Source organism: Brachionichthys hirsutus, chromosome 5, assembly GCF_040956055.1.
Source record: "Brachionichthys hirsutus isolate HB-005 chromosome 5, CSIRO-AGI_Bhir_v1, whole genome shotgun sequence".
Taxonomy (NCBI): domain Eukaryota; kingdom Metazoa; phylum Chordata; class Actinopteri; order Lophiiformes; family Brachionichthyidae; genus Brachionichthys; species Brachionichthys hirsutus.
In genome coordinates this window covers 6,560,451-6,572,354 of record NC_090901.1, presented here as the reverse complement: position 1 = coordinate 6,572,354, position 11,904 = coordinate 6,560,451, and the positions used below count along the sequence as shown (strand labels likewise).

The 11,904-nt window shown below is 47.1% G+C and overlaps 2 protein-coding genes across 3 annotated transcripts; one reads left to right on the top strand and one right to left on the bottom strand.

Moving 5' to 3' along the window:
* Nucleotides 1-7: 7 nt before the first annotated feature.
* On the bottom strand, nucleotides 8-6,533 carry scamp2 (secretory carrier membrane protein 2). 2 transcript variants are annotated; one of them, XM_068739066.1, is made up of 9 exons: nucleotides 6,403-6,533; nucleotides 4,268-4,345; nucleotides 3,980-4,066; nucleotides 3,426-3,537; nucleotides 2,970-3,098; nucleotides 2,692-2,851; nucleotides 2,503-2,604; nucleotides 1,395-1,509; nucleotides 8-1,301 (listed from the first exon to the last, which is right to left on the bottom strand). In XM_068739066.1, exons 1-9 carry the CDS (start codon nucleotides 6,457-6,459, stop codon nucleotides 1,164-1,166), a joined length of 978 nt encoding a protein of 325 aa, XP_068595167.1. In that variant the 5' UTR covers nucleotides 6,460-6,533; the 3' UTR covers nucleotides 8-1,163. The 2 variants fall into 2 exon arrangements, with proteins under 2 accessions (XP_068595167.1, XP_068595168.1); XM_068739067.1 differs by having other exon boundaries at nucleotides 4,280-4,345.
* A 1,440-nt stretch (nucleotides 6,534-7,973) lies between these two features.
* On the top strand, nucleotides 7,974-11,867 carry mpi (mannose phosphate isomerase). Its single transcript, XM_068739510.1, has 8 exons — nucleotides 7,974-7,991; nucleotides 8,812-8,939; nucleotides 9,407-9,607; nucleotides 9,711-9,852; nucleotides 9,944-10,123; nucleotides 10,306-10,479; nucleotides 10,566-10,774; nucleotides 10,878-11,867. The coding sequence occupies exons 1-8, from the start codon at nucleotides 7,976-7,978 to the stop codon at nucleotides 11,094-11,096; spliced, it is 1,269 nt and encodes a 422-aa protein (XP_068595611.1). The 5' UTR covers nucleotides 7,974-7,975; the 3' UTR covers nucleotides 11,097-11,867.
* Nucleotides 11,868-11,904: the final 37 nt, after the last annotated feature.

Genomic DNA, 11,904 nt, shown 5'->3' with positions numbered 1-11,904 from the left:
GTTTAAAGGAAAGCAAAGCTTTTTATTAGATGCTATGTTCAATATTGTAATACAAAAGACACTGAATTCTGTTCTCCCAAAAGGATGCATATAGAAATGTGTAATGGACTTTATTTACATTTATAGTGGATGTAAGATTAAACCTCTAATCACAGACACCCGTCGAAAGAACATCACGCTAAATCTCTAACAGCCGTTTTAAAACGCGCACGTTTTCCCAAGACAGTGACGGATGGCGTTCTGAGAGGAGAGCGTAGAACATGTCAACACGGCAGCTCAAACTGATGATGGCACAGCAACGGTCTTTGAAAGAAAACAAAATGCAGCTACTGCCGCCGTTCCCGTTGATCCCCATTAGAGCAGCATGAAATCGAGCATGTTTTCTGATCATACTTGTATTGAATAACCGACTGCAGACGGCGAAATTAAAATCCCAAAGTCTGAGATCAGACAGACTTTAATCATTCACAAGTTACTTAGTTTCCTTATGAAGAAAAGGTTTTGTCAAAATACATTCAATAAGATTCAACCTTGATTCCCCAAAAGTACTAACTCCATGCGAAATACGGTGGAAAAAAAAGACCGGGTTCTGCTCCTGTTGGACAATATATCAGAAGATTCACCTCCTTAACTTCATTGATTTTTTTAGATCAATGCTTAATCTACAGTTCATGCCAGCGAAACATTTGGGAGAGGCTCGGAAACCTGTTTGGATCATTCCACAGGGAAACGGGCTCCGATAATGACAGATAAACAGGATTGTACGTGGAATAGTTCATAAACTGCTAACAAATGATTGTGTTCTGCTTTATCTCCATTTCACACATCTGTGTGAAACAAATTTGGAATCCGTTTTTTGGGACAGACAGAAATTCCCATCAATGACAACCGGGAATACTTCATTAGTTTTGTTACAGGACCCGCACAAGCGTGAGTTAATGCGATCAGTATGCCGGCGCACGAAGCGTCGCAGATAACATCGAAAAGCATTGACAAACAAAACGTGAAGCAGACAAAGCCATCGCACCATCGTGTTAATGTCCGGCCGCAATAAAGCCAAATGAGTTTTCAAAGCATCTGATGGTTCTTTGGACCCAATAATCCAGACCTGGTATCATGTAGACATCGACCTATCAAGTGAGATTAGCTGAGCTCAGTCTACGTTAGTTGTTCTGCTGGAGGGCAGACGTTGCTGCGCTGGAAGCCGCCGTCTGGAAGGTTTTACTGGTGAAGACGCCGGTGGAGATTTCCTGCTGGGCCTTCTGGAAGCTGGCTCCGGTCCGGCGGTACAGGCTGTGGACCTGAAAGAGAGTCGCCCCGGGTCACACCAGGAAATAACCGGTTTCAACTTCTATAGTCGCGAAAAAGACGCAAAAAAGGTACTAAAGTCTCACCATCTTCAGCAGGACGACGGACAGCAGGGCGCAGATGGTGAACAAGATGGCCACCGTGATCATGATGGCGAGCACCGCCTTGTTGTGGCTGTTGGTGAAGGCAGCGATCCAACCACTGGGTCCCACAAACACAAAGTTAGGAGGACATTTCATTCAGTTCTACAGAGGACACATTTAGGAGACGGGCAGGGAAGACGCGACAAGAAAAGGCAGCGAGACGGTTCATAATGGGGTCGTTACATTTTAGATTCAGAAAGGAAAAAAAAAAAACCACGCTCTACAAAATCAAAGCACGGAAAACCATGTGAAAATAAAGAGTGGTTTAAAAACGCCTTAGCAGCTCGTCAGTGAAGAAAGCGTCTGGACGATGAGGCCAGCGGCGTCATTACAAAACAGAAAAGGGGAAATAACGCATCGGGCGGGCGACGGCCTTCCTGGAACGGAAACTCAAGCACGAAGGCTGAAATAGAACCTTAGGCGGAGGAAGAGTCTCTGGAATATGCACAAATACATTATTCCTAAAAAAAGATAAATGAGCACACGTTTGCTTTTGTGGACATACGAACCGGTCCTGCAACCGGCTTTGCTCGATTCATTTCTTAAATAAATATTTTGACTCTTTAAATTTGTGTGATTAATAAATAAACAGGAAGGACAGATTATGAGCGGCGAGTCGGTGCGAAGGAGTTCTGTAAAAACTGGTCTGGCCGGTCCATCGGCTGGCGGGTAGGAACCGTAGGTTCTACCAAGAACCTGCCCTGCGTTCCAACGCTGGGCTGTAAACGCCAGCGAGCGGTCAGAGGCTGCACAAACGTCCACGTGTTTAAACCTCACAAAACGACGTCGATCCGACGGCACGCGTCTTTATGGAGGACAAGAAGAAGAAGGAGCAGAGGCAGGAAGCAGCCGACCGGCGGACAGGTCGAAAGGTCTCTGGCGGAATTAACAAATGCAGAAAATAGAAAAAGAGGCAGCAGGTGCACAGAACACACCTTTAAATGCAATCATAGTATTCACGCGCTCACATCAGATTATATTTGGAACAATGCACCATTACTCGGCAGGATCCGTCATGTTGAATCCACCCGGTCGGGCTGTGGACACTCACCTGTTGCCCCAGCCGGGGATGCCCACCGCCTGGATGACAAAAATCACCACTTGGCAGAAGAACACGAAGAAGAAGAAGAAGAAGCTGAAGGAGCTGTCGGTCCTGAAGACGGGAAAACACGCGAGTCAGTCAGGAACATCCCCCCCCCAAAGGATCTTCTGGAATGATCAAACAACAGACGCTGCCGACCTGAAGGCCTTGTAGACGGGCCGGTACCAGCAGAGGAAGGAGCAGGGGGTGAAGAGGACAAACCAAAGGATGGAGAGGCCGAGGTCGATGCCGCTCGTCGTATCGACGAAGAAGTGAGCGGAACACGACAGGAGGTTGAGGAACAGAGTCACGGAGCCGACTGCAGGAAGAAGTCGTTTAAACACAAACAGCCCGACCTCAGAGAGAGATTTAAACTCCAAATGGCATCACGGCCATCTTTACGAGGCCAGCCTCAGGTCCTGGATGCTCCGACTCACACATCCACAGGTAGTACATCATCTTGCAGACTCTCCGGTACTCCACGGGAATTTCCTCGGAGAAGTCCTGGTAGAAGCACGGCTTGATGGGGAAGCTCTTGGGGAGCGGAGGCCAGTTGTTCTGCTTGCCTGTCGGGAAGAGAGGACCGTTTTCTGGCGACCGAGTCCGGCTGTCGCATTTCGTACAGACGCTGTACGCTGCAGCTTTTAATGAAGAGCCGGGACAACTCATTAATTGTACAAACGGAACGGCAGAGCGGCGTGAAACGCGGAACCTGGTCGGGAGCAGCTTTGTGCTTTTCTAATCTATCATACGTTCCTCACGTGGAAGCTGGAACTGATACTACGGGTTCCAGATTGGCTTTTCTCGCCGCATCCTGGGTGCAAACATCCTGTCGCTGGTGCATAATGCACACATTCGGTATCGTCTTCCTGTCTGGGTGAGCTTTTAATGACCTGTCGGGCCTCTGCTCTGGAGCTCCCGCTCTCTGCGGTCCAGGTCGGCAGCTTTCTTCTCCAGCTCGTCCTGCTGCCTCAGCAGATTGGCCTGAGCGGCTGCAGCGGTCGCCTGGGGGGGGGGCATCAGAAACAAACACGTTATTCCTAAAACACGTTCAATGCGGAGGAGACGTTACAGAGCGACTGCGAGCTCTGACTGAGCCTTTTCCCACATCCTGTCGAGATCGATGTGGCGTCTGAAATAAGCACGGCGCCGGCTAAGGCGCTAACGCAGATATTCTGAGTCAGCTAGTAAACACGGCAACCTTAAGAATGCAGCTATACCCCGAGCCAAACAGCATTACAACACATTCTATGTGCAGGTCCACGAGGCGCCTTAGAGGTTAACCTTTGACCTTAGAATAGTCCATTATTAATGAATGAGTTTATCTGAAGTTGGCTTAGGAGCATCCGAGGTAGATTTTTGGTATTTGGTGGTTTGTTTACTGCTAGAATGCAGACTTATTATTACATTTTTCCCACAGCAGCAGGTAGCTAGAGGGCGGTCTCACCTGAGGGCTGGGCTCCGTAGACGGCTGCAACACCGCGGGCTGGGAGGGAGCGGCGGAGGGCGTTGTGGTGCGAGGCGCTGGGCCTTGCTGCAATGTTTATTTAGTTTAACATTTATTCAACCAGTTCAGTTCATTGAGAATACATTTTTGCATGATTGTGTGGAAAATGTAAACAACGAGCGGAGAAAAAGAAAAAGGCTGCATCAAGGAGGAGGAGGAGCCAATGAAGGAAGATGGAGACCAAGAACATGGAGAACGCGGCCGATAATGAGGCTGAGGGTTTCTTACAGGGGTCTGGGCGGGGAAAGGGTTGTACTGGTCCACTCCTAGGCTTGGCTGGTTGGTTACTTGTGTGACCGAAGGGTCCTGGAATGACAAACAACAGCAACTCAGACTCATTACTGAATCCACGTTTAACCGTTCCACTTCCACTGAACTGGGTTCGGGGTACGGGTATCCTTCATCACCCCGCGCCTGAGACCAGATCAGGAATTGTGTCACTTTGGAACTGAAGCCGCTTTCAACCTCTTTAACATCTGCCAAACATTTCGTGTTCTATCCCGGCCCGATCGCCTCTGCCGTCGGCTCAGAGGTGGAACCATGAATCCTGAACGGTAGAACTGGTCTGAAAAACGTTTCCTACTCATTGTCATCCTTTTAGTCCCTAAATGAAAACCAGATCAGGCTCTGATATCTTGACGGGGTTGTGAAATAGAGTGCAACAACGTCCGGCTGTTCTCGCGCTGGCCTCTAGGCGTCCTGATGAATCATTACCTGAGAAGAACTCATTCCTGAACAGGTGCCAAGCACAGATCCCAGGTAAACGTTAATCTTTGAGATTCAAGTCGTCCGTCAGACCCCAGCGGCTCGTCCGCTACATTAACGGACCCTGAGCATTTTGTGGTTTTGGACAAAAGATGCGTGAAGACGGCACGTCGGACTCTGGGAGGGAAATGTGAGGCGAAATGAATGGATAAATTGATCAAGCACTGCGGAATCAGTGGATTTTATGGATCTGCAGTCCTGCAAAAATGCATTTGTGCTGTTATTAAGTGGGAGTCATCAGATCATCTCTGATGTTGCCAGAGTATCCGGCAGGGTGAGCTTAAAAGTCCAAGATAGTCACCGAGCAAAGGTACAAAGGTCAATAATAAATGTGCTGCACCTGCCCTGATAGCAGAGCCTCCACATGTGCAGCAAAAACAAGTGGAAGTCTGACTTTTCAGTGAAAGTCAAACCGTAAGATCGTAACAAAACTTCTCAGAAGTCTCATGAAGTTTGTGCTAAATTCCATTTCTCATTTAATGATGTGTGGGGAAAGAGTCATGTGGCACGACCCAACATCGACATCAAGATTTCAACCTTCGTCACGATCCCTTATCTGCGTGCGACGCCCCTGTGACTATTCCCAGCAGGAAACGGAGGGATGTCCACACATTTTCACTCCTGAACGGTTTTATTTAATCATTCAACTTAGCGGAGACAACATTCTCAAAAGTATCAGGCCAACGGCATCATTGAAGAGAGAACTATTAAAGAGGAAAACGCCCATGGAGACATTCAAAGAGCGTAAAAAAAAAGTGTTTACCTTGCACCATTGTCACAGCATGACAAACATCCGCCGAGTCACAGAATGTGTGCGCTGTTCTTTTTCTTTTTCTTACGACCAAGCACAGACAGAAATGAGCAAAGCCTAAAAACTAAACCAGATTTGATGAAAACAGAAAAATAGACCAGGAGGAAATGAAGAGGAGCCACAAGATGACAACACAGAGGTTTGGAGACCAGTACAAACGCACCTCTGACCAGTTCCACACTGGTCCGGTCTGACTTAACGAATTCTACTTACGAGCGTGTGAAAATAAAGCTGTGGGTACATTCAGTGTAACAGGACGGCTTTAGGGCCTCCACAGCAGGTAAGAGAAACAGCTGCGATGGCTGTTTGCTGCCGAGGCGTGGCTGGCAGACATTTCATTCTGCAACTAAAGTGCGACTCTGCATTGCTGTAAAAGTTATGTTTTATATCATGTGAGGTCAAACCGAGTCTCGGCAGAGCACTTCCGTTTTGTGTAGATTACCAACAAGCTTATTTTCATTACACCAAGTGAACATAGCAGACTCGTATCACACCCAATCGAATTCGACATATTAGAAAAGCCACACCACGTTATAAAATAATTTTATATAGACTTGCGAAAGAACAAAATTTACTTAAAAGCAGTTTCGCACAATTTCCTGCAACTAATCTGATGATTGGTTGAACGACTGTCAGTCATAATCGATTCAACCAATGGCTTTGGGAGAACAAGAGAAGACCCCGCCCCAACAAGTTTCCTGACGTAAACCACCTTTAATAAGGGATATGTCAGAACTTCGTCCGTTCCCTATTAGCGACTAAACAAAATACAGTAACACGCACTTACATTGAAAGGGTTTTCGCCGGCAGGCTCCGCGAACGGGTTATTATCATATCCCGACATTTTGTAAAGGCTGCGCGCTGTTTCGTCCCCCAAAAACAACAAACTCTTCTCTGTCGTTTGTGTGAGACGTCTCTGCTACCACTTCCGGGAATGAATTTTATAGCGCATGCGCACCGAAACCGCTGTAAAATGACGTATGTGTCTGTCAGCACGCAGTGCAATGAAATGTAAAGATTTATGTAAACGTCTTAAAAATATGACTTATGAATCGTTATAAATAAGCAACATTCCACCGCTGATATGATTGACAAATACAATTTATCAAGTTCCATATTTATCGTTTGGGGTGCAGAAAATATCAAATGCAAGGCTTTTCTGCTAATAGATACGGATTAACTTTAATCCGGCTATAATATACGTATACATATGCTGTATTATATTGATATAGCACACATAACAGTTTGGAACAGAAAATCCAACTGGTTAGCCACGGCAGTGAAGATATTAATTTATTGCAAAGACAAATTGATTATAATCCAATTATTATAAAATGACATGCTACATTCAGTCATACGTAAGTCTCTGTTTGCACTGCGTGATTATACTAGTTTTAATACATACTGCAAATACACATCTGTGTATCCACTCCTGATGCTGCTTTTTTTGTGATGTGTTCTGTACTTGTATGTTTTTTGTAACTTAGTCGTTACTGTTACATGTTGCACGACTTCACTGAGAAAAATTCCTAGTCTGTGAACCCTCATTGACAATGGCAATAAACCACTTCTGACTCTGATTCTGATTCTGATTAATTTACTGAATGGTGATTGTGGAGTGACTGAGTCTGAGTGAAAAACCACTGATTTTCATGAACTGTTGCCAGTGGCAACAGGTAGTAAGAGCTCTTTAACATCTTAACACAAACTAATGTAGTGGATAATAAACTCACGATGGTGCTTCATTAGAATATTTCAAGTCACGTTAGAATTAAAAATACCAGATTTCAGCTGGGGTCAATGCCCCACTGGCCTCACCCCCTGGATCCACCCGTATATCGAGTAAAACAGCAAACCTTTAAGAACTGACCTCGGTTACAAATTTGAGAGACCATTACAGGTAAAAATTAACAAGCGGGGAATCTAATTAATGTGTTGTTTGTGTAAAGTGTTAGTTTTATAGTCTGTTAATGATCCCTTAATTATCTCCTACTCTTCTGCATCAATCGTTTTACTGTTATATTATAAAATCTGCCTTTTTCAAGTCTTTAACTTAACATAAATCAGTATACCTTGATGCAAAAACATGTTCATCACATATTAATTATTATAATTACTGTGCTCTACCCCGAGATACGTTTTTTCTTGTCTGCTTTTGAACACAGGAACAACAGAAAATCTTCGTGAAGGTAATATGTAAGAAAAAAGAGGCAAAAGTAGAAAATAATAAACTCTAACCATAAATAGACAAACTCATACAAATGATTTAAAATATAAACACCTTTTTGTTTGGTTTCAAATTTCAAGGATCAGTGACGAGTCGTGACGTCACCCGCAGTCTGACAGCCGACGTCGCAAACATGGAGGAAGTGAGAGGTGAGCGAGATTCTCTCCGTCTTAAACCTTCCAAAGCATCCGTTTTATCGATTAACGCGCGGCGAGCGCACGCGGCAGCGTTTTATTTGTATCCTGTGATCTCTGATTACGTCATCGGTACGACGAAACTGGACATACACGGACGCGCGGGCGTGCGTGCGTCTCTTTATCCCGTCCGGCGTTTCGTTTGATAAATGGAACAACGGATCCTGGTCCCAAACACGACCGTGAAATGACGACCATGTTTGATTCGAACCTGCGGACGGACTGTCCTTGAAAAACCGGCTCACGGTTCCGGCAGCTTCCCGGTGCGCTGCCCAATACCGGATCCCGGAGAATCTGCCTGCTCATTTTAACCGATTCAAAGGTGTCTGGACGGGGCGTTTCATTAGTTCTAAAATCTGAAACACGATTTATTGAACGGCAAAGTTGGTAATACAGTAATAAATATTTTATATAACTATCACCTATATAGATTTAAAGCGTAATCAATAGAGATGATAAATATTCAACAAACCCCTTGGAAGCGCATATAAAGTAATAAAAACAATACTACATCTACCACAATTTAAAATATATAAAATATTAGTGCATATAAAAATACTAAAGCAGTATTATTAAAATGGCATCTGAATATGTAATAACAACAAAATAAATCTGAATATTGTTAAAACTGGCTCGTCAGTGTGTGTCGTTAATAACCAATAATCAGTACAGATACTAGAATACATGAATCAGGAGACGAGGCAACAAAGGCCTGCTGTTCATTTTGCAGGTGAAGGGATTGAATTAAACTAAATCTGCCCCCCCCCTCCCTCAGTGTTTCCCCTCAGCTGTGCTGTGCAGAACTACGCCTGGGGGAAGGTGGGTGTGGACAGCGAGGTGGCCAAGCTGGTGCTCGGTGGAGATCCACTGGCTGTCATAGAGGATGGGAAGCCCTACGCTGAGGTAAGCGTGCTACTGGGAGGCTACTGGGAGGCTACTGGGAGGCTACTGGGAGGCTACTGGGAGGCTACCGGGAGGCTACTGGGAGGGTAAATGTTGCGTTACCCTGATCTTTGTACTTTGATCAGTTATCCTTATTGATCAGATCTCAGAGGGGACACAACCGTCCCCTGAAAGCATACGACTTTCATGCTGTTGATCTTTGTGGGGCTGAAAACACACAAATAATCTGTGTGAACTTTAAATAAAACAACAACCTCCTGACCCAGTTTGATAAGAGGGTCCACCACGTGTGCTGCAGTCCATCCGCCGGTGTGGAATTCACACAGAGTAAGGAGGTCAAGGTTCCTGCGTCCTCACCGAGTATCAAATACTTTGGCTCACAGCAGGATCTTTTTTTAGGATATCTCCTGCCTCGATGGGCTAATGCTAATTCCTGCAGATGAGGTAATCTCTGATGCCTCTTCCAGCTGTGGATGGGGGCTCACCCGAAAGGCGACGCCCAGATCAAGGACAACAGGATCGCCCAGACCACGCTGGGCCAGTGGATCGCCCACTTCCCTGCCTGCCTGGGCTCCAAGGTCAAAGACGCCTTCCTGGGACAGCTGCCCTTCCTCTTCAAAGTCCTCTCCGTCAACACCGCTTTGTCCATACAGGCCCACCCCAACAGAGTGAGTGCACAAACACGCACGATCTAGCAAAGCACTGACCTGTTTTTAGTTTCATATAAAGCGTCTTACACCTCAGTGATCCCGTGATTAACCCTTTGCTCAGGAGTTAGCCGCTCGTCTCCACGCCGAGTTTCCTGAGCACTATCCAGACAGCAACCACAAGCCGGAGATGGCCATCGCCCTCACCCGCTTCCAGGGCCTGTGCGGCTTCAGACCAGTGGAGGAAATCCTGGGATTCCTTAAATGTGAGCCCCCAAAACCCCACATCGCCATTGCTTCGGCTGCCAAACACGTGCGCACATTACTGAAGGCTAATCCGTGCTTTTGCCAAATCAGCTGTCCCAGAGTTCCGTGCTCTGGTGGGAGGCGAGGCGGCGGAGGAGCTGCAGAGCAGCGTGGGAGACGCGGCTCAGACCAGCCAGGTGCTGAAGAGGTGCTTCACCAGGATGATGAACTGCGAGAAGAAGGTGTTTGTGGATCAGCTCAACATGCTGGTCAAGAGAGTCACAGAAGAGGGTGAGGAGGAGGAGGAGGAGGAGGAGGAGGAGATGTTTGCGCGTCAGGAGTACGTCTCAGAAAGATAGCAAGCAAATCGGGTTTCACCTGAAAAGTTGCGACAGCAGAGACGGCCGCCGGGACGAAGCTGTGGGAAGAGTCCATGAAACGGGCGATTCACGCGTGGCGTTTCACCCGTGCAGGTGCCGCCGGTACGGACACGTCAAACAGCAACGGGGACCTGCTGCTCCGCCTCCACTCCCAGTACCCCGGAGACATCGGCTGCTTCTCCATCTACTTCCTCAACCACATGATCCTGGATCCGGGCCAGGCCATGTTCCTGGGCGCCAACGAGCCTCACGCTTACCTCTACGGAGGTGAGCCGACGCCGCACCCGGGAGCTCGCGGCGGTTCGACGTTTCCGTTCGTTAAAGCCCTGCTTTCCGTCTGTTGACCCGTCTAGACTGCGTGGAGTGTATGGCCTGTTCGGACAACACGGTGCGGGCCGGCCTGACGCCCAAGTACATCGACGTGAACACGCTGTGCGAGATGCTGAACTACAGCCCCGCCCCCGCCAGCTCCAAAATCTTCCCGTGTGTCCAGGATCCTTCAGATCCCTGCGTGGCGCTGTACGACCCGCCGATCCCAGACTTCACCGTTATCAGGATACAGGTAGGAAAATCTCAGTCTTAAGCGTCCTGATCAATATCAAACATTATCGGTAATATCTCTAGGAACGGGTTCACCTTGTTTTCCGACCCGTCCCCTCCTGCAGATCCCCGCCGCCGTGAAGCAGTACACCATCGCCGCACTGGACAGCGCCAGCATCCTCCTGGTCATCGAAGGCAGCGCCAGGGCAGCCTCCGGCGCCGCCCCCTCTGACATCACGCTGAGGCGGGGCACCGTGCTGTTCCTCTCTGCCAACGAAAGCGTCTCCCTGCACGTCTCCTCCCAGTCGGGGATGACCATGTTCCGAGCCTGCTGCCTGCTGTAGCCGCGGTCCCGGCGGCGACCCCCGGTCCGTCTGCGTTTGACATGGCGAGGTCGAAACCGCAGTACGTGGCAAAAAATATTATCATTCTTTCATTTGAATCAGGCCAAAAATATTAGCCCAAACGAGCATCGTGAATATCTGATTTGTGGAATCCTGCATGGATTAATTAAAATTTGATCTGGTTAAAAAACTATTCTGTGTCCAGACCCACGTAGGAATAATGTTCGTGTTCCAGAGATATAATCCTTGTTGACACTTGTTCCAAAACGTCAACGTAATGTTGAGATGATTTCATTGTGGAGCAAACGCGTGCGTTTTATTCCAGCTCGTACTGGAGTCATTGTCTCCATCGGCCGAGTTTGACATGACGGACGGATCAACGTGAACTTTGTGAAGCTTTAGTTCCGTGTTGTTGGGGAAATCCCCCAAAAATCAGAGGGGGGGGTTTAAAGTTAAAAATCATTACCTCACATTCATCCTGCTGCATTTCTGTAATTGATCCTTTTTATTTGCAGTCTTCCTCTATGTTCTATTGATCTTTTTCCATTTAACTAGAGCACCTTTGTTACTCGTCTTTTTTTTAACCACCTTTTAGTTTTTCTTAAATGAGCATCCAGGATTTTGCACAGATTTCTTTTAGGACTTATTCACCTTGATTATCTGGTGAACCTTTCTCTCTTGAATCAACGGTTTAAGCGTTTGTGATCATGCTCATCTACTGTAACCTGCTTCAATAAAGCCCTGTTGTGTGAACGCACCACGTCAACCATGCATTTTGCCTCTCGTCTCTTTTGCCTTTGTTGGCTCA

What these genes read in the sequence shown, in the direction of transcription:
- mpi (XM_068739510.1), top strand. An exon ending in ATGGGAAGCCCTACGCTGAG is followed by an intron (nt 8,940 to 9,406) that starts GTAAGCGTGCTA and finishes TGCCTCTTCCAG; the next exon opens with CTGTGGATGGGGGCTCACCC. An exon ending in AATCCTGGGATTCCTTAAAT is followed by an intron (nt 9,853 to 9,943) that starts GTGAGCCCCCAA and finishes TTGCCAAATCAG; the next exon opens with CTGTCCCAGAGTTCCGTGCT.
- scamp2 (XM_068739066.1), bottom strand. Translation starts at nt 6,459, where the DNA reads ATGTCGGGATATGATAATAACCCGTTCGCGGAGCCTGCCGGCGAAAAC. An exon ending in CTTTCCCCGCCCAGACCCCT is followed by an intron (nt 4,067 to 4,267) that starts GTAAGAAACCCT and finishes TAAACATTGCAG; the next exon opens with CAAGGCCCAGCGCCTCGCAC. An exon ending in CTACGGAGCCCAGCCCTCAG is followed by an intron (nt 3,538 to 3,979) that starts GTGAGACCGCCC and finishes CCCCCCCCCCAG; the next exon opens with GCGACCGCTGCAGCCGCTCA.